The sequence below is a fragment of the Trachymyrmex septentrionalis genome, unplaced genomic scaffold (assembly GCF_001594115.1).
Source record: "Trachymyrmex septentrionalis isolate Tsep2-gDNA-1 unplaced genomic scaffold, Tsep1.0 scaffold83, whole genome shotgun sequence".
Classification (NCBI taxonomy): domain Eukaryota; kingdom Metazoa; phylum Arthropoda; class Insecta; order Hymenoptera; family Formicidae; genus Trachymyrmex; species Trachymyrmex septentrionalis.
The window spans coordinates 72,557-96,142 of record NW_017306018.1 but is presented as its reverse complement, the minus strand read 5'-3'; the positions used below and the strand labels follow the sequence as shown (position 1 = coordinate 96,142).

The window sequence follows — 23,586 nt, the reverse complement described above, 5'->3', positions numbered from 1 at the left end:
TACAATATTATCCCTTCCGAATATATGTCAAATGTCAATTATGAATTGGTCGATATACTCTAAATAGCGAAAAGAGTCAAGAGGTGGATTTTGATTAAAAGTGTGGTTGGTTTTATGATTCATATCGATATATAAATGTTGTGAAATATCGTCCTTCTATCATGTACCTTTACTGTTTAACTGCTGAGTAAATCGCCAATAGTTCTCGGTCGTACATCTATATTTAGTCTAAGCTCGGCTAAGCTTCTTTTTTCAGAAATACGAGCTAACATATAGCTATCCCTTTTGTGTGACCGTTGTTGCACTACTATTTCTACGGTGATCTCTGAAGCATCAATTGTATGGGTGAATTCTGTTTCTAAATCTGGGTGCCAGTAAAATAGCTCTAAAAAGATGTTTTACAATTGCTCCAATTTTGATGTCTACGCTGATATCTTCCCTTTCGTTTTTCAACCTCCCAGTGCGTCGTTTAGCTTTAGACTTAGTCTACCAGCACTCCTGGGATGAAACGTTTATATAAGTTGAATGTCTCCAGGAATTGCTATTTAATAATACTTTATCTTAGAATATTTTAATTCAGAAATTTTGTTCATTTAGTTTAAAATCAGATAATTTAATATCAGTGTATAAATTTAATATTATCCAGAGTTTATATAATTTCACTGTTGTTAATATCAACACTAACATAATACAGATTTAATATCATAGGTTTTAAATCTATACCATGATGATGTTGTTATAAACACCAAGAGTTTTAAATCGACACCATGTTAGGATTAATATTAATACTGACACAGTGAGAATTATTTAGACATCTCATGAGGTTAAATCCTAGAGGTAATCCTGAGAAGTAACGCGTTACTTATAACGCAATTACCTTTCTCGTTACTTTTTTTCGGTAACAATCTTTTTTTTTTCTATCTATAATAGTAACGATAACATCCTTACATTTTTACAGTAACGGTAACGAGATGAGTTCAGTTATTACTTTTATCGTTACTTCAATTTTTATTAGATGATTTAGATTGGATATTTCGGTATCCAGTCGCTTGCACTAAAAGATGTTTCACTATGCCCCTAGACGTATGCTTCTATAGTTACCCAAGTTGTGTTGTTGTTATAACAAATGAGCGAAGTACTTAAATTTGTTGACTTGTAATACATCTTTTCATGGATACATTTTTTATGTTCAATGTTATAAATATATTATTTACGCACTAAAAAAAAAACAATCGCAGAGATATATATAATTTACTTATATTTGTACTATTATTTAAATATCAATTTATTCCCCATTTTAAAATATCAACTTCTAAGTATTATCTTATGCTAATAAGCTGTCATATAAATTATGACGTATATTACACGTATATTACATATATAAATTATGACGTATATTATGCCTATAACTATCTTGCACGTCACAAATTTTCTCTCTTTTTCTCTTTTTAGCATAATAAACTCCCTTCTGTATACCTATAACTAGTTGTCATTACATACGTTGTATAAATCGCGAGGCGTACCTATTTATAATCTTTTCGATGTACACATCTCGCACACGCGTGCATGTCGCGGTTTTAAATGTTTTAATTGTATAAACCTATATGCACATCTCTGCGCAGAACATCCACATATGTATGTATATAACAAGCAAAATGTATCGGAAAAATGGCACCTTTTTCTGCAGCTACAAATCCTTTTACGCGGAATCAAATTTCTCTGGAAAATTTATTTGAAGTTTATATTAATCCTCTTACACAGCTTCTATCTTCTTTTTAAACTAACGTTTTCCGTAATTCAAATTTTTATTTTATTATAAATAATAACAGAGTCAGGTAATAAAAAAGTAGCAATATAATATATTCTTAATCCATAAAATTAGATTTTAATTATTCGTGAATTGCGTTTATTAAATCTTAATTTTTATGTATTTCAACGGAGATTGCATAGATTATATAAATCGTTATTCTGTGCATTTAATAAAGAATTACTTGAAATGAGTCATATCGCATATGTTTATAATATATTCCTACTATTAAATCACACTTTAATTGCTATTTTTAGTAAAAAAATATATATGTTAAGATCATTTTCATATTTTACTATATCGCTTTTATATCTAACTTGACTGTAACTTTTGTCTGCATTTGTACAAAAATAAAAAATCCAAAAAAATCAGGGCAAATGAGAGTGATAATTAATACGCAATCTTAAATCTTTATTCCAGAAAATAGAATCTTTATTCCAAAAAATAGTACGTTTCAATTCACTTTGGAATCATCCTCAGCAATACAATTTCAAAATATAAATCCCTTTATGTTCAAGAAAAAAATCATCATCAGATAAACAGATTTGATGTTGTAATCCCAAGACATTGAAGGAATTCGTCTCGATATTGGATCAAAATCAATTAAAATTTGTTATCACTAAAGAGTATTAATAGTGATAATAAATTTAGTGATAATAAATTTTAATTGGTTTTAATCCAATGTCGAGACAAATTCCTTCTATGTCTTGGGATTACAACATCAAATCTGTTAATCTAATGATGACTTTTTTTTTTGGACATAAAGGGATTGATATTTTGAAATTCTATTGCTGAGGATGGTTCCAAAATAAACCGAAACATATTATTTTTTGAAATAAAGATTCTATTTTCTAGAATAAAGATTTAAGATTGCGTATTAACTATCACGCTGACTCTTACTTGCTCTTATTTTTTTGGGATTTTTTTTTATTGAATTTGAGAGAGTCCGTAAGAAGATTACATTATTACTATTTGTACAAAAAGTAAGAGATTTTTTGTGCCTCGTATGTACGATTCCACAACAACACATTTCTGTAGCAGCAATAGCTCCGTAAACGAGGGTTGGTCGCATGTATTCGGGCTCGATAAAGACTACACACCGTTCGCGGCAACCCTCGCTTGCGCAACCAACCTCTCACTAGGCTAAAATTAAACGAGCAGACGGAGCGTTCGGGAGATGGAGGGAGAGACTAGGGTTTATTCAAATTACTCCGGTACTCGGCAATACTCGCGAAACGGACTGCCGGATTTTCGAGGCGGAGTACCTATTGAATTCTCGACGCGAAAACGGAAGTGTCGACGATGCATTCACGACGATGCAGTTGCTTTGTCGTTTCGCGTGGGATTAATGACGGAACGTTGAAGCACACTAAAGATATACTACGTTTTTGTAGGAGTTTGTCGTCGTTCACCGAGAGAACATTACATTCATGAATGATTAATTATTATCATTTTGCTGATTAATCTTCGTCACAACGTTCTTTATGCAAAATGTCGAAAAACTCTACGTAATGATAGCAAAGTAGCCTTTATATTATCCTAAAGGTTTTCTTAATTTTCCTAGAGATTATTCTTCTTTTTATAGTATAATAGTTTAATAGAAAATATCAATATATATTGAGTACATTCCATAATGTACACAGAAACATTGTGTAACACGGGTTCTATGCATTCCAACTATAACACAAAATAACACAATTATGAACAGATAAAATGCTGTGTTCAATTGTGTTGTTTTACGCGTATTACTTTACTAATAACAAATTTTTACCATTTATTTTTCTAGAAGTGATACTCCAATAAAATATTCTAAGATTATATTCGAATATATTGGATGCAGGATAAGACCTTTTTTTATTTCACTCTGGTGGTGAAATAAAAAAGCTAAGTAATGTTTCAGCTACAAGTCGATACTGTGTATTACTGTATCACACAGTGTATGAAACTGTGTTTCATTGCTAAAAAGCACTCATTATACGTAATACATCATTATATTGATAATATTCCCATATTATCTCTCTATTCTATATTTATTATTTTAAATAAAATTTACTAAAATTCTGATTTAGAAAACAATTTAGCACAGATAAGCACATTCAGTATTTATAATTTTAATTACCAAATCGACGTGTGTATATTACTTTAAAAACAAATCTTCTTTACATTAAAGACGAATTTCTTTTCTTGGCATATCTTAATTTATATAGCGTTAACTTTAGAATATATAATAAAAGAAGAAAAAATATTGCCTAAGTTCTTTCATTTCAAAGCAAGAAATAAAAGATAAAATCCCTTGTTTAAGAAAGTTAATTTATTGGTGAGATTTCAAAGATTTTAGAGCGATTCAGCGAGTACTAAGGGAACATTAGAGTTTTCGCATGATCACAATATACTGTTATTAGATAGAAGTAGTTACCGTGGTCTTCTCCAAGCAACGAAGTAGGTGATGATGTTGCAGCTCGAAGATATCCTCCTCTTTGTAAAACTCCTCCAACTGCAGCCCGCTCTCCTGAGCGGCCAAACGAGCCTCCGCTGCCTTCTTTTTGCTTACGAAAGCGGCACCGCTCGACGCCTTCGCGATTCTGATACGTGCCAATCTAGCTTTCTGTAATATGAAAAAAATTCATGCTTTATACTTGTAATAAAATCTAAAATTAAAATTAGTTACAAAATCAGTTCATTTTTTGTTAAAATTATGATTAAAAGATGCAATAAATAAAAATTTAAAAAACCAACATGGACAAATTAAATTTTTGTGACGAATCTTCTAGAGATTTAAATACTTAAAAGTTAATTTCTACTAAAAAATTAGTTATAAACACAATAATAATAATAATGGAAATATTTTTACTAATAATATTAATACAAATTAATATCATTAATAAAAAGTTATTTTTTACTAAAAAATTTTTGTTTCTTTTAATAATTAAAATACGAAAGCGAAGACATGTAAGTTTTGAGTGTTATTAATAAAAATAAACTTTCATTTATTTAAATCTCTATCATTACTAATACATTTTATTTTTGCCGTTTTTTTTTTAATCTAATTTCTGTAATATATAATTATTCCATTGCTTAAAAAATACGCGTGGTAATTTTAATTTTTATAATCATGCACAATTGATTAAAATAAACTTAGACCTCAGAAGACCCATTGCATGAGAAACGTATATACAATATTTGTATTACTTTATGGATTAAGTATACACAAGAATATCTCTCTCTCTCTCTCTCTCTCTCTCTCTCTCTCTCTCTCTCTCTCTCTCTCTCCCTGCCTTCCTTCTCACTTCTCAATGTTTACTAGGATAAATTCCTGCTAAGGTCAGAATAAACTTTTATTTTGGCGTGGCATATAGCATCTGCATTTCATTGTACTTCTTTAAATCCCCATTTTATGCCACGCGAGGAAGCTTTCGGTTGAAAAATGGCTAACTTTCGTAAATGTTCTACGAAATTCTTAAATTATTGTTGAAAAGAAAATTTCCTCAAAAAAATTTGCTTTTGATGACTCTTGATTCTCTTTTAAAGTATAAAATTTTTTAGCTTAATTCTTATTTTTACATTATGTGCGTTTTATAATTTGCGATAAAACAAAAGTGTATTTAAAAATCTTATTTGCAATAAATTCATCTCAATAAATATATTATTATCCACTTATATAACTTATATATCATCTGTCTCCACTACCATTATTTTCGCTTATCTTATTTAAAAGACTAGGTACGTTCACTATTCCAATAAAACAGAAGCGATCCTCATAAATGTTACAGCTATACATACAAAATACTTCGTGTCTATCATAAAATGTCATTAAAATTTTTAAGATCTCGATTTCAAAATCAATGTAATATGATATAATTTAATAATGCTTTAGAATTATTAAAATTTTATTACAGATCAGTAGAATATATGTAACGTTAAATCCCAATACTTATATAAGCTTTAAAACCAATAACTTGGAAATACCTACAACATACATCATCCAATTGTTTCTTCATTAACAATAAAATCAAATCATAAAAGTGGAATACAACGTGAGAACTTGCAGAGCTCGTAAAGCTTAAGATATAGCAAGCAATATTACTATAGCAGTTGAAAATCTTTGAATCATTTATTTATAATCCCGGACAAGAGAGAAACTATAAATAAACGTGGGTCTTTCCGCCCTGTATTTTTCTAAGCGTCTTTATAAATAAACGACCTTATGCAACCTTATTGACGTCGCATACAACCACGTGTTTAATTTTTTTTTTCTTACGGTCGACCTGCAACAACTATTCGCGCTATTTTATGCGGCAAGAAATTTGCGCGCGACCAGCAAACACAAATAAGTAGGATGCCAAAAATCTATGAAAAATTGGCTAACTCGTCGCAGGTCAAAACAGGTGCCATTCGATGAGTAGGTCAAAGTTTTCAATAAAATAAAATTATTAAGTACGTCCTTCACAAGTTATATGTCACGAAAAACTCTCTTATAAATAAAAAGTTCAGATCCATTCACCATCAAGAGCCACCTTCTACGAGTATAGTAGTGACGGGCTAGTCTGGCACCGCAATCAAACTAAATATTTGATCTACGTTTTAGTAGATCAAGAAAAGATCGGTGCCGAGGCAATAGTCAGTTACTATTGCCAGTGCAAAAATGGCAAGAGAACTGTAGGATACTGTGCACACATCTCATGACAGAGATTCAAATACCCGCAAAAGAAATCGCTGAGCGACTTCTGGGGTGGTACTAAAGCTTTGACGAAGACCCGACTTTATTTTATTTTTTATATTTATTTTTATTTTTACTTTTATTTTTTATACACATGGTTTATATACATGAGTATGATAACTTTTCTTAATATTTTACACACAAAGATACAAGACGATGCACATAAAAAGTCTTAGCTTATAAGTCATAAGAAATAAATTTCGATGTTGAAGTTTATCTTTCCCTTTAATATTTATTTTTGTATTGAAAAAGTTACTTTTAAATTTATAAAAAGATCCAATCAGAATATTGCATTTCTTCCTTAGCAAAACTTCAAATAGATATTATACTTTTATTTACAATATTTTAACATTAAATTTTAAGTAACCTTGGTAATTCTTAAAAATAATTTTTTTATTTCAAAATATAACTTAAATTGAAAAATTTAATTTCCAAATAAATATTTTTAAATGAAAAATATAGTATTAGAAATTTAATATATATGTATCTATCTCAGATAAAGCCAAGTCTGCCAAGATCACACATATTGCAAATTGTGTGCTATATATTATGTTGGCAGAACTCTGGCAGCAGCTGAGCATCCCGTATGAAAAGAAACTACTTAGAACTACTCAGATTTTTGTAGTTACTATTCAATTTCTGTAGTTACTCGACTAGTAACTATGACAACTACGTGCAAGAATAATACTATTTCATTACTGCCCATGCAATTACTTTCAGAACTATTCGCCAATAATCGTAGTTACTATTTAATTACTGTTTAGTAGATGCAAATGGTTATATTCAGAATTATTTGCCAAAAGTTGTAGTCACTATTCAATTACTATTTCATTAAAGATTATTATCATCGCTGTTATCCCATGCAGATAGCAAAAGCTGAAGTTATTTGTCGTGAAAATGACATGAAAGATGTCATTTTGACATCAAAATAAGTATAACTTCATTTTCGAAGAAATAAAAAACAGTGTAGTTATTCAAAACATAAACTGATCGTTGAAAGCTTTTTCGTAAACGTTGCGGCTAGAATTTTGATATAATGGAATAGTATCGGAATTTCTGCGGTTTTACACGATATTACACGGCGAATAAACTCTCGACAGACTCTTTTCCGGCCGCAAACGAGGATTAACGGCAAAGTCCGCGTGGCCATGTATCGACCGTGTTAATTTTGTAACTTTCGCAACTTGCGCTATTTAATTGCGGAAATTGTGGCAGACAATTATAAGCGCTAATTCAATGTCCACATTTCGAACAGCTGTACACTGTACACGATTATTAAGAAAGTAATGAGTTAAGATGTACCATTCGTTTTTTGTGAGATTCTCCGGAAAAATATTAGTATATATTTTTGTGAACAATATCGATAGTTATACTATTAATCGGCTAATTAGAGATTGAAAATTAAAGTTTCAGTGTTTCTATCGGTTTTATTTCCGTTAAAAAAATTCGATAAAAGCGCGTTATAACCAGAGAGTCGAAGTATTTGCTTCAATCGATAAAAATGTAGACACGAGGAATTGAATGCTCTCTCTCTACCAAAGAAATTTATTACGTTTTCATAAACGACTTGTAAATAGAAGTTTCCACGTAGAGCCAAGAACATGTGTGTCATTTCATAATACAAAATTTTTAATAAAATATCGTGTATTAAGTAAAATATACGCGATATGCGAAATATCATGACATAGCTGTTTCACATTTATGATACTTTGTGTTCATCAACTCACGTTAATTAATAAATGTTGATAAAAATATTAATATAAAAATCGTGTGCTCCTTGCTATTTTTAAAATATCCAGGTCAGCAGAACGCAAATATTTTTATCACGCATTCAGCATTAAATAAGCTCATGTGACTTCAAGAAATTCTGATCGTCAAATATAGCATGAGATATCGCAATCCGATAACTTCATTCTATTAAGCTCAGATAAGTCTAAGTCCGTATCAGACAAACGCATTTTCGATAAATGAACCATGTTCATTTATATAATAGAGAATTATATGGAGAATCTAATTACGTCGCCATACAGAAATTTCAAGCAGTCGGTTGTAGTAAATTCGCTGAGATTATGAACCAAAAATTCTCCGCTTATCTAGAATTCGCGATAAATGCAAGGTAAGAAGCCGCAAGGTCGTGGAACGAACAGAAGTCCGCTTACCGATTTACGTTCGCCTCGGTATATTTTCGCGAGGTGAAATTCTGACCAGAAATGCAGCCGCGCTTTTCCGCGATGTGCCATTCGGTACTCGCAAATGTTTATGCAGTTACGATCAAGGCGTCTGCGAAGTGTCAGGACTCTCCTCGAATATACTAACTGCGGCTTAACTGCGCTTTATTGTCACACTACGATGACGACTGTCGAGAATTGAGAGTAGTAATGCAACCTGACACATACACATACTCATGCACACATACGCACACACACACGCACACAATGCTGAATTGTCGCCAGCTGTGATTGAATGTGGCTTATAAAGTCGCAATGAAAACGCAGCAAAGCAAAGAGGCGACATCGAGCTTTCATACAGCTGATGCAGTTATAACATGATGAACAGTACCGGTCTTTTGCGTGTAATAAAATGCGACGCGGATATATTGGATTGATTAAATATCATTTCGGTGATTCCAGTTGTAATCAATTTGAATCAAGATATAATTACAATAATTACATATAGTATAATGAGAAGAATTAATTTAGGCTAAATAACATATAATTCTATAAAAAATTTGCAGTTGCATCTTACAAATACGTTATATAAAAAAATAGAATCACAGATAATAGACCACAAGTAGTACACAGCGCCTACGAAGCGTTAAAAAAAGCGCTAATAAAAAAGTGCATATAAGCGTTTTTTTGCTACTTGGGATCATTCCAAACAATAAGAGATTTTTCTGTATCATTTCTTCCCATTTTGACTTATTTTTAGAAAAGAGTTATGACCTGGCTCAACGTGTTCAATAAAGGATGATAATGGAACGGTAGTTGAGCCACGCTCTGATCTGCCACTTATCCTTATTCGACATTTGAAATTCATCGTAGGACAATCTACGCGACGGTAATAAATAATTCCGTTCTTTAATGTTAAACAAAATTTAATTTACTTAAAACAGCCATGATCATTAAACGAACTATTGTAGTACAAAATCTTGATTCGTCAACTTGAACTCGTCTTCAATCGCGTTTCATCAAAATTAAAAAAACTGATTACATTTAAAAAATTTGGAGCAGCAGAAACTTCTCGGAAAATTATGCACGCGACTAATCGTCCGACTATCCTCACATTACCAATTTTTCTGAACTCGTTCAAAATTCAGTGAATTATCAGTCCGAACATTATCAACTGACCCTCTGGGATATTTCTATCACGGAGTATGTCCGTAGACGCTTAGAAAAATAAAAAAAATGGGAAACAATATCAAACAATACATTTCTTGAAGTCATATAAGCTTATTTGATGCTGAACGCACAATAAAAATATTTGAATTTTGCTGACCTGGATGTAAAATATTATGAAAAATAAAGATAGAAAAAAATTTAGAAAATTTTTATGTTAAAAATAATTATTTTTTAGGTGGACATTATTAATCAAATTTGCATAAGCAGAAATGAAAGGAATAGCATTTTGGAATGCATCATATAATACGAAACAGTAAACGTTCAAAAGAAATATTTTGTCGAGACATCAAATCGCTTAATTTCCTTATCGTCGTTACATTGCGAATATGTCTTTCCGAAGAAGCTTTTACATTTCGAAAGGGTTATCAATGTCTGGCAGCGTCGCCGCCGGAAGTTAGATAGATTCGCGAATGCATTCAACCCACCGGCATGGTATCGCTTGTGAAACGAGGGAAAGTAGAAGTTCGACTGAAACGTATCTACAGCTTGCAGCGGTTTCACAGCCCAAAGCGGACACAATCGAATATTTGAACAGCTAGTCGCCGAATAGACGCGTGCACAAAACAAAAGCGCCAATGATAACAATATTGTACATTCATGGCTGTAGGCAGCGATTAAAAAATGCATGACGATTCTCCGCGCAATTACTAGAAAACTATGTCGTCAGAAACTGTGTTAGAATGTAAATTCTTACATGTATCCTATATCTCGTTTCGCTCAAATGCGCAATTAATTAAATCTTTTACAACAAACTAATAATTTAAAAAAATTACAATCTGTTTTTATTTGCTAAGCCATATATTGTATATCTAGTACCTAAAATTCCTTTATTAATAAAATCTTATTTTTAAAACAGTACATAAATTTCACATATTTTAATATTTTCCAATGATTTTTTAAAAATCATGTGGTTTCTGTTAGATTTATCCAAAAATTTCAATTTCGATTTCGGCCGAAATTGAGTAAAAACCGAATATTCATTTTAGTTTTCGGCTGAGATAAAAAATTCGGTCAGACTCTACTTTAACCAACCATATTTTGAAATCGATGTAGTCAATGTATCTTGAACATCACAAATCACCGATGAGATTCCTTATATATTCTTCCTTTCTTTCCTTATATACATCAAACACTCGACTTAAGATGTATTAAAACTTTACAAAGAATTTCATCAAGATTTGAATTGTTAAAGACGGCTCTAATATGAATCCGAAACGTTCAGTTTTTTCTGTTATTCACTCAAATGTAAAAATAATTTTTTTTTATCTCTGAGAGTATTACTTACAATGCTTGTCTCCTATTAGTCCATTGTTCATACATTGTTTATTCGTTTCGAAAGATATTATTTTAATGTTTTAAAATACGTGTAAATGTCAGGCATGCTTTGCTTTTAAAAAAAGTCTATCTCTCGGGATCTGCAATGCATTCATTGAAGCTCATCGAAATCTCTCTCTCCTGATGAAATCTCAAAGGAGTTCTCTCTCTTTGCTCTATCTCTCAACCTCTTACAGAAGAAAACGCAATTCTGAAGACCACTTTTACCCTTTTCAGAAAAACCTGAGAAAGTAGGTCTTGCATAATACATAGTAAGCGGTAGGCTTTCTTAAAGAAAGAAAAAAAAAGAAAAAGCCCCAAAAGCTTTAGACTTGCCCACCTCTCGTCCGTGACCCGCGTTATTTCGCGGCATTCGCCTAATTAACTTAGGCGGATAAGCGGCGGGCGAAAGCTCGCGATCGTTACCGGTCGCGTTATACTCTTTTCTTATCGTCGACACGCGGCTAGAATTAATTGTCGAATGCCACGCGAGGGTCATCGCGTGTATCCGTGGTATGTTCACATCACTCTATTATCAAACCGAATTCGGAAATTCCCGTCAAGAAGCCACTACCCGTTAGGTCTGTACAGTATTCAATGTCATAATCGATATGTATAATTGTTTCAAGTAATCGTTATTCCAAAACAACTGATTCTTTATTGTTTAAATAGCTTTGCAAAAATCAATTTAAACAATAAATAAAAAAAAATATTAAACAAATTTGTCGGAATCAAATTATTTGACTTACAAGTCTTTAAAAATTGTAACTTAGATGTAGCTCTTATATATATAATTCGCATCTATTCATTGTTAAAGTGAATTAACTCCCCTTTCACTAAGATAACAAAATATAATATAAATTCGATATTAAAGCGATAATAATATTGTCTGTTTCCCAGAGAAAAATGTCTAGTCGCATGAAATAGAAATGTTAATACCATGTATCGTCTTCAAAAATATCAAAGGTTACCGTAATTTTGCCGTTGGCAGAAACTACGTTATCACCGATATGATCAAGAAAATAAGAGAATTCTATCCAATATTTGCAAATATGGTAAACCAATTCAAACCGTAGTATCAATGCTAGTATTACTCAAACTTATATAAAACATTCAATCAAAGTGGTTTCATATGAAAATACATACTAATTACGTGTTATTAATTAACGTTGCGTCACGATGCCAATTGCGTAATACATTCATGTCGTGCTTACAATAATTCCTCGGCCAACCTACCATTCATTCGTGATTAATTTCAACTCATTATCACGGTCATTGATATCAAAAATTATGAAAAGCTATTGATTCAATTACGCCATTAAAATTATGATCCTAAAATTTATATTATCATAATTAGCAATAATTATTAATTATTAATAAAATTTTATGTTAGAAATTTGTAATACCCAAATAGTAGAAATATATTGTAAATATTGAAAATGATAAGCAATAATATTTTAAGAAATGTAATATCTAATTAATATTTGAATGATTTCATCAAACATTATATGTATATATATTTGGATTAATTTCATATTTTCATATTATCATAATTATTGATGATGATTTGCTTGTGTGACACACATGCATTGAATGATTTTCCATACCATGTAAATTAAACTGTATTAATTAATTGTCGCAACAGTTGCATAATAATTTGCGCTGGAAATTGCAAACTGCGTTCACTGCATCCTCTGATATTTCAGCCATTAACAATTTTAATAAATAAACTTCCTTTCCAATATTAAGTACAGCACATATCGTATTGGAAAATATAATAAATATATAATCAAAAAGCATATAACAATTCAAATATAACGAATTGCTGGAATTGCAAATATCAATATGCTTGATTAATTGTTCTGCATTATTGTCGCATTAACAAGAATATGCAATAAAAAGTGGAGAATTTCGTTTAAAAAATTCAAATTAACCTTGTCCTGATCTTGATAACGTCATACAAGGTCAAAACCAACAGTTCTATCTTATGTCCTTCTCGAAATCACAAACTTTTATCTAAAATAATGTTCTCTAAAATGCGCTATTCAAGAGATATTTGAGGTTATCATTTAAAATAAGACACTTTGTATATGATATATTAATGAGTAATCATGAATTTACAAAAGTTTGTTTATTTTATGAGCAAATATCTACGCAAAGTATTATATAGATGGATTTTTATAAATAAATATTCTAAGTTGATACAAAAAATATATTTTTTAACATTAATGTAATAAAAAATATATAAATGTGAAATGTAATTATATTAAAATATGTCATAAAATATACATACATAGATACACATATGCTTCTTAAGATATTACAAAAAGAATTTTTTAAATAAATATTGTAAAAGATTTCTTCTTTTAACAAATTGAACAAGAGTACATATCCAACGCGTTTGGAGAAGTAGAAAACGGGATAATATTTAAAAATATAGTAGAAAATCCAACCATCTCTTTGAATATTTGGTCGAGTACTTCAAACGCATTCATGAAAAGAAGACGAGAGTGGAGATATTCTTTGATGTTCTCAAAAAAAAAAAACGTATCCACCACTACTAAAAGTTAAGAACATATAACGATTAAAAGAACATCATCTATATTTTATGATATATATATAATATTTATAAATATAAATAAATATAAATTATATTTCACATTTACATATATATATTACTTATATATGATATAATATTAAAAAATACATTTTATATTAATTTGGAATTAGTTACAGAAATCAATACACAAAAAATGTAATAAATATTATAGGAACATTTGTTTATAAAATATTCTTGCAAACACACATGAATGTTTACTAAAATATCATACGTATTAATAAATATGATAATAAATGTATTAATAAGATGCGTCATCTTTCTTCAGACCAAAGCACTATTTATTAGAAAGTTTCCGCGCGTCGCGTCGAAAAATTAAGGTCAGTTATTTACATCCCGTCTCGCGCACATCCGTTAGTCACCCCAGATATTGGTGATTATTATTTGCGTTAATATCCTTGGTGATATATTCTAATTATCTCCTACGTGCGTATCAATCGCAATTAATTAGAAATGAGACATCACGGAAGCTTGACAATAATTCACATGGCTCACGGAAACGCCATCTAAAATTTCCTGTTAGAATTTTTGATTTGGATCGCCGCTTATAATTAACTCGCATGACGAATAGTTAAAAATAAAATCCTACGTATATATTATTTTTCTTCCATCACTCTCAAAGCTAAATTTAGTTAATTTAAAATTTATAATTAAAAAAAATATTGTTCACCACACATGTTAGTTTAATATAAATTTAAAATTTAACTGGTTTTTACATATTCAAGTACTAAGCTTAATTATAGCTATAATTTTGTTGATAAAAAGATCTCTAAGCTATTTTTTCTTTACTGAGAATCAATATCTTAAAATCTGTCAACAAAAAATCTAAATCCTAATCTGCAGTCTTAAAATTTTGATACAGCATTCGTAATGGATTCGCTAAAAATAAAAAGATTTCTCTATAGAAAAATCTCATCAAATCCATATCTTTCTTCAATAAATTCATCCATATTTGGCAAACAATATTTAACTACAATGAAATTATTTACTAATAAATAAAGATGGAAAAAAGTTTTCAACTTTGATAAAAAAAAATATTAAAAAATGATAAATCACAGTTTCATTCTGTGATGAAGAATGATCCAACAAGACGATTTTGATTAATGGGCCCACGCGATCAAATCGTTAGGAACTGTTTGCGATGTTAAGAATAAACGCAAGCACACGTTACACTGCAGTCGCGCACAACTGTTTGTTTACTAGAAAAGCGACGCGATAAATTTAAACAGCTGGCCAATGACGTCAACGATTTGATCGGGCATCACAAATGAATAAAAAAATTAGTAGTCAGAGAGTCTTTCTCTTTACCGAGAAAAGACATAAAGTATATTCTGGAAACAAATTCTAGAAAGCTTGTGTGACTAACAATAAGAGAGATGCGACGATTATTTTTATTTATTCATGATTAATTTAGACAAAAAAAATCATAAATCATCAAGTGTTGCTCTTGTAAATTTAATGAATAAATGCTGAAATAATACAAATCTAAATAATAACATTTATTTTTAACAAAAACTATACAGAAAATTTTTTTGTTATTCATCTTATAATACAGATAAGCAGTCTAGTTTCTAGTTTTTAGAGAAGGTTGAACCTTGCTTTGTTTTAAACCCGCTTCGCTTTGTAAAGTGTCATTAATATAAACACTGTTCGTTTTACTAATGTATTTTATAAAATAGCTTTTTGCAGAAGTCACACAAAGCCCTTTTAATAGCTTTAATTTTAACCAGAAATGAAGATTTTAACAAAGTTTTATCGAAATAAGAGATAATCGGCTTTCGGAAGTATACCCAAAAATCTAACAAGGAATAATGGAGATACTCACCGTTATATAATGCTTGTAAACAGACAATTAATTCGCATACGTATCGTCGACGAGAGAAGACAATTGAAACTTAATTAGTATACGCGCTAAAGATAAAAAAAATAATATGCAAATACAGATGTAAATGCACCATCGAATACAAATCGAGATAATTTCAATTAAATGAGTCAAAAATATCAAAATAGTGAAGAACATTACAATTACAAATATAAAAATTTAATAAATATATAATTATTAAAAAAAGAACAAAATAAAATTTGTTTATATATATTTAAAAAAAAAATAAAAAAATATACAATATGTTAAAATTTTTTTAATATATTAAAAGTGTAAAACTAATAATGTTTAAGAAGCAAAAAAATTTTTTTTTAAATTGATTTTAAACTGACAAATTTATGCAATAAATGAAATTAGGAAAATTAGACTAACAAGGGAAACACTAGGTGATGGGATCGAGGATTTTTATGTGAGGCTTTTACAAGCTGTTTTTGAACAAAAAAAAAAACGATATGTGTTCAGCCATTAGTGGCCTATAGTTTCGAAGAAATCGATTTTTTAAATAATTATTATAATAATTTGAAAAACGTACTGTATAAACTGTATAAATAAAAATATTAGTATCTTAATAAATTTCATTTTAATTCAATGTTATTAATTTTAATTACTTTTTGATTGTAATGAAATTTCATAAAATTACATATTAGTATTATAGATAATTAAACACTCATTTATGAAATATTTATTATTGTCATCGTTATCGTATTAAAATAAAAATAAAAATACTGATATTTTCATTTATATAGAGTACGTTGTTCAAATTGTTACAATAATTATTTTTAAAAATCGATTTCTTCGAAACTATAGACTGAAACAGCCGGACACGTATCATTTTTTTTTCACTCAAGAACAGCCTGTAAAAAGCGCATCAAAATCCCCGATCCCATCACTTGGTGTTCCCCTTGTAAATTAAAATAAATTTATTTAGGTTACTTTTTACTGTGTTAGTATGTGCGTGTGCGTGTGCGCGCGCGCGCGCGCGCACGCGCGCGCGTGTGTGTGTGTGTGTGTGTGTGTCAAACTAATACAAAGTAAAATTTTCAATGAGTCTCGACGACGAAATCTATCTAACAACTCTCACAGTTTTCAACTCATTATTCACCTTAAGATAATTTACAAAAGTTTTCGTTAACTGGCGAGATTTATTGAAAACCGCGCGCGAAAGTTAGAATGAGTTTTGCAAGTATCTACAGTTTTTCGTTCGAGCACCAACTGTCGAAATCAATCCTATTTCGCATATAAAGTTAACGAAAGCTAAACGACTGTTCGAAAGTATATTTATATAACTACATTACTACAGTGCGAGCTTCTTACAATAAAACAAACTTTGACTTCTAATGAGAACTTAGTTGACTTCATTATGTCTTACATTATATCTTAATCTCTAACAATAAGTAACAATAATGCAAACTAATCACAAAATAATAGCTTTCATTTAAAATAAAACTTTCTCCTTCTAAAGTATATATTTAAAAAGACTTGAGTAATCCATGAACATTTCATACTCTTACACAAAAATGATATGGTGAAACTTCATTTCTTTAATTCTCTCCACTTTGATGGGATATGTCGAAAAATAATATGCTATATTATAATATTACACCACATAAGTATTTACTGACCACGCAAACATAGTAAGAAGAATCGATGCAACGGACAGTAAGGTAACCGACATTAAACGGAGATTCGTGTCGCTGCTTGCGATGGTCTGGGCGGAAAATCGATCCGGACCCTTGTTTGCCCGTTAACGCCGGACGTGACATTAAATGCAGATGCAAAGTTCACAGTGGCGTTTACTGACAATGTAGGTATGTATATCGATGACGGCCATGCAGTCCGTAAATCACATAGTTATTACGGTAGTCCATGTTCGATCGCCAAGCGTGTAATATGCGGGGAGATAATAACCGTGAATGACTTTATATTAACCCAGCAACAATGACTTGAGAACTCCCCTTTTACGGTAAAAACTTCCACGACGTGAGACTGCACAATTTCTCACATCCAAAATTCGATATTGTACACTCGGTGACATTTTGCCTAGCATTCCTGTGTAACATACTTATTACTATGATTTAAATAATATTTGATTTTGTTTAACTTATTATTATTAAATAATATTGTTCAAAATGCGTAAGATGCATAGGACACTCGCGCAAAGTTATCTATTTCTATTTCCGGTCAGATTTTCGAATTATTTCAGCAGATGTTCATACAAAACCAAAATATAATTTAACGTATAATTACTAACTGTTAGCATCAGTTCATTACCGCCTGTTCATATAGGAATAGGAATCGCATAGATTGAATATCGCCACATATGGAATATTTAATAAACGATTGTATAATAGAACGCTTTGATAGTAGAAATCAGCATAAATCATAGAAATAAGTAAAATACAGTATCAAATATTCAAATGAACAATTTTCCTTCCGCTCCTTTAATCTTCTTGGTTCTTCAGTCTCTAATAATAATCTGCGATTGTTTTCAAATTTAATTAACTTTCTAATAATTAACTTTCTAATGCGTATTCTGCATAACGGTTGTTCTGACAGTTCAAAAATCTAAAAAAAATTTTCTCTAAAAAAATCTTCTTAAAGAAAAAAACAAATCTGCGTCAAATTTCACTAAAACTCTGTTTTCAAAATATTTGAGATAGCGTTAAAGCACCATAATTCACTAGAGTACTTTAAATTCTACTATGATACACGAGACGCGTCGCGCAATTCCGGAGTGTCACGAGAATTCGACGCAAAAGTTCAAACGTCGACGAGCAAAGAAGACCGTTGACGAAAAATCTGTCACTGTTCAAGAGAGAGAATCAGAACAAACGTGTCCATGCATATGTAGATGCTGCCGTATCTGCAATGCAGATCTGCGCGGCATCGGCGAGTCGACCTTCGTGAAATCGAATGATTTGAGACTTTGCAATTCCACATGGGACAATTCAAAAAATTACAAAATAAACGAAAATTAAAAGCAAAAAACAACAAAAGGTAGATAAAGAGAGAGAAAGAAAGAAAAAAAAAGCCAAATACAATGGACTTTCTACAATAAACTGTTACTTTATTTAAGTTTTCAATCTCAACTCGTAAGAAATCACAATCGAATCTAAGAAGAATAATTGATTATGATTGTCAATTTCTTGTAGCTTAAGACTTAAATCTTAGGTAATGACTTAATGAAGGAAGCCTATGTAAGATAAAACAAAGATAATTAATCTCCTATAGATTTCCGAATTATAAAATAACGATTGACGATCATATTTGTTTTATTTTTAATATAGCGTAGCCTTCCACGTCATAGATATTTTTCCAAAAAGATATTGTGCTTTTAATATCCATAATTTTCATTAACAAAAAAATTATAAATTTATAAAACGTTTCGTTAACTTATTTTTTTTATAATATTAAATATAACATCTTTCAATACCGTAGTACGAATAAGAAATAAAAGCCTAAACAATCAAGCTGAATCTTTAATGCTTAAATAATTCTGTGATAGAGCAATTCTTGCTCTTCTTATTCGATGTCAATTTTTTTACATACTGAGTATGTATATAAAATATTAAAGAGAGAGGACTAAGCAATTAACGATAGATTCTTGAGACTAAGTTTTCATAATAAAGAACAAAATAATAAATAATATTAAGCAAACAGAATACTCTCAAAAGACAAACAATATTTGAAAAATAATGTAAAATGTGCATCAATCAGCTACTAATTGTTTTGTAATATATAGTTGATTAAAACTTAATTTTTTAATTCTCAGGAAATTACGTCCCGAAAAAGTCTCGCTCGATACAATTTCGCCAGTTAAAGTGAATTATATCGTTCAATTTATAACTGCGACGTAAATCCTTTTTACTTACAACATGGTGCATTTTTGCGAAATCGAGCGAAAAGATTTAAGGGAGCGTAGCTGACTTCTTCCTTCGGATAAGTGTAACTCCATCTCTCTTCTTGAGATCGATCTGGACGAATCGTCGATGTCTCCTTAAATCACCGCAAGTATGTCGGCACGAGCAACGTAAATGCATATAAGCGTACACGTGCGAGAATAAATCGTCCATTCGCACGAGAGATTTAAAAGATCATTCTTTCGCGCCTCAGAATAAATTTCATTCGCACATTCCTCCGCAAGTTATTTTAAAAATATCGCACAACGAATGATATTCTGCGTGAGGGAACACAAGTGATAGACGCAGCGTCTCGAGGGAAGATATTTGAGGCGGTGATTTTGTCTTTTCTTCTTTCTCTATTTTTCGAGACGAATTCGGCCAGAATTCTTTTTACGGATCGATCGATGTGCTGCCGAAATGTCGACGCTAAAAATGGTAATCGTGTCACAGGAACGAAGCGAGTGTGTGAAAATGACCGTTCTTATTTCATCGTAGTAAGAGAACTTTTGAGAAGCTTTGAAAAAATTGCTCTTCTTTTCGATACTTATAAAATAGAAAGTTAACCGATTTATATAATAATCATTTTAATAGAGGCAACTTCTTTAAAACGTGATTATAAATCTTATAATTTTCAAAAATCTACTTGTTTTATTTGAAATTAACATTATAAAGAAATTTTTTGTACTATAACATTTTAATAGTATTAATAAAAGGTTCTACTCATTTTTTATCAAGAATACAATTCTTTAATTCTTTTTTAATTTTTGGAAATTACAATGTTTGAGAAAATTAGGTACAATCGTAAAAAGTCAAAAAAGTTTTAAATTCTTTATCGGAAGGAACATGTTTTCTTTTTTGACGACATCAGTTTGTAAGATGCTCGGTTAAATGATCGTAACTGTGCCACGGGGACGAAGTTACAAGCTACACGTGGGTGAGAATAAATCGTCCGACTTCTGGAAACGACGACGCGAAACGAGCTAACGTGTCATCGACTGCGACCCGACTGGGAACTACCACTTCCTCCCTATAATGGAAGAAATATCTTCGAAACGTCGATATTGGGAAGACACGAAAATGGCAACGGGAGAGTTTCTCACCTTCGAGAATGTCGATCGCGTAATTTATACACTCCGTTCGTAGCCAGTCATCTCTGATATTGTTGCATAAAAATCAACACTGTGAGTGTGTTGCTTTTTACATTTACCATGGTAATATCGCTCTATTTTATTTCTCTGCTTTACGAAAAGATTCAGAAATATAAATTTTATTACGTGTTACGTCACGCATAGTAAGCAACAAAACTTAAAAATCAACTTTCAACATTAATAAAAAAATATAATAAAGTAAGGTAATATTAAAAAGTAAATCAAGGATATTTCTTTTTGTCTCCATAAATAACATATCGCATGTCGGCATCATTTCGGCACGTTTCAGAAGAAAGCATTCTTTTTTTAATAATGTAATCCTACATAGTAGAGCAGTCACGCGATATAACGAAACAATGGAATGAAAACTCTGTTGCTCTGCCTCGCTCACGACTTTGATATAGAACGGCCTTGAGCTAGCAAAGCGAGTTTTCTAGCTTGAAGACAGCATCCAGAAGTATCGAAATCTATTGTACCAGAATATAAAATGTACATTTGATGGCGCGAACAGTGACGAAGCTATTTGTAGATGCGCCTCATACATATGAAAAGAAGACGATAATATATCAAGAGATTCTACATGAAATTGTAATGCGTACATATCGACGTAGCATAAGTTTTAATCACTAAACGCAAAAAATATTGTATATTATTATTAGAATCGTGATATTGACCTTAACATGATCTCTTCAATCTTTAATTACTCTCTTCAAGTCATAATTTGCTTCTATATAATATGCTAGAAATAGCAAATAGTTCATTTCTTGTAAATTATAGACTCAATCTTCCCTCTATTTTACACAACTTTTTAAACTTTAATATTTTATCATTCAATATATCTTAATAATTAATTATAAGTCTCAGTTTAAAATTATACTAATTTAAACTTACTCCAAATTAATATTTACTCCAAAATTAAAAGATGAGTAATGTTCTATCATTTATTTTCGTAATTTGTAAAAGTCTCTTTTCTCAATTCATAAAAAGTCTTTTGTCATCAGATTTCATATAAATTAGTATGCAAATTTCTGAAACATTTTACTCACCCTTTGTGCCTTCCGTTTATCAGCACGTTGATTTTGATGATATATTCTGCTGAAATTACTGACGATAACAGGTACCGGTAAAGCGATCACTAGGACACCGCTCAAAGAGCATACACCCCCGACGATTTTTCCCGCAATCGTTTTCGGAACCATGTCACCGTAGCTGAAACAAACAGAAAAATATTTGTTAAAGCAGCAGTTTCGTGATTTATACGAGATAACATTCCGTAAATTTTGTAAAGTAAAAATATCAAAATTAATATATACTAAATTTCAAATTTAGTATGTAAGTTTTACTTTTCTTTCTGAAAATCAGAACATTTAGAAAATAAAATTAAATTTCACAAAAATATTCAAATTTAAGTTACAACCATGTAATAATTTATTAATTCTTTTCATATTCTAAAATTTAATAATTAGAAGATTTATAAATTTCTAGAATTTAATAATTAAAAAATTTATAAATTTTTTGAATATAAGAATTCTAAATTTTAGTGTAATTATAAATTATAATAAAGTTTCAGGAAAACCTAGAAAAATTTACAATCAAAATTCAGAAATCTAAACACTCTAAAATGTACTTCGAGATGCTAAATTATTATGTATATAATAATTTAGCTTCCAAATATGTATATAACTTGCACGTATTAATAGTCGAAAATTTTATTTCTAGTTGCTTAAACCTTCAAATTTATCAATAGCAGAACTCCATATTCTACAATCCAATACATTTTAAAGGTTTCCAAACTCATAGGGTCATGTTCATTTCGAGATATCATACATAATTCCAAGCGAACATCACACTTCGCGCATCAGAAATTCATTCGTGAAGCATTGTTATGAGCACTGTTGGCAACACAAAACAGTAGTAGCTTAGACAAACGATCCGGCCAAGTGTTTAGAAGACACGATGGAATTATACATTCCCGACGTTGTCGCCCACGGGAGCACGCATCGCGACGAGGGAAACGAGAGAGCGATGGATAATTCACAGTGTGCTTGAAGAATTCAGTCGTAAAAGATACATTCGTCCTCGTTTCTCAGCCGTGCGAATGTCCATCCATAAAACTTTTCCGCGGCTACGTGGCTAGCTATGTAGTCGACCATTTCCCACAAGGTTTCCCAGTCCAATTCCATTACACATTTACTGTGTATCGAGTGACGCAAATATGTACGACCGTGCAAATATGTGCAGTAACCCTCGGCTGCCTATTTAACTTTCTTTCGTGACAACGCGTGTTTAAATATTTGCGTATCATTAAAATTGCAGCGGTGAAACTTTTTGTTAGAATCTGCATTAGAATCTTTCACAAAAAATAAATGATTTGTTAAAACAACAAAAAACGTCACAGATTTAGCAAATTTATATTTACAGTCATAATATACAGACAGCCAATTTTCATGTTAAAGTAGTAAAGTTAGATAACTGAATAATATTAGTGGTTATAAGTAATCATATACAGTTTGTTAATACAACAAAAATAACTTTCTACAAAAATCAACTTAATATACATATGTAGATCAAAATTTTTAGCAAAATATGCTACCTAAGCGTGTACTTCCGCCTGATATAATGAAGAAAATTTGTTACATTAATAATTTTCATTGCAGCAAAGAATTACATACTAATAATTGCTTATAGATATAATTTCTTTGTTGAAGCTTTGTTCAAATCTTCTTAGTTATAGATATTGAACTCACGCAGCGAACTATAGCTTTACTAAACAACAAAATCTACTTATATATATATATATA

General features: G+C 30.6%; 1 protein-coding gene across 7 annotated transcripts in view; it reads right to left on the bottom strand.

The window, feature by feature from the left end:
* Positions 1 to 23,586, bottom strand: part of LOC108755070 (potassium voltage-gated channel protein Shal) — a 98,884-nt gene that overhangs the window by 45,673 nt on the left and 29,625 nt on the right. For 6 of the 7 annotated variants that reach the window (XM_018497828.1, XM_018497826.1, XM_018497827.1 and 3 more), the window contains exons 2-3: positions 21,832 to 21,994; positions 4,224 to 4,412 (exon numbers count right to left, since the gene is read on the bottom strand). In XM_018497828.1, the coding sequence (XP_018353330.1) occupies positions 4,224 to 4,412; positions 21,832 to 21,994 (352 nt within the window). Of the gene's footprint in view, positions 1 to 457; positions 499 to 4,223; positions 4,413 to 21,831; positions 21,995 to 23,586 lie in introns of those variants that run through there. The other variant, XM_018497829.1, reaches the window with a different exon arrangement.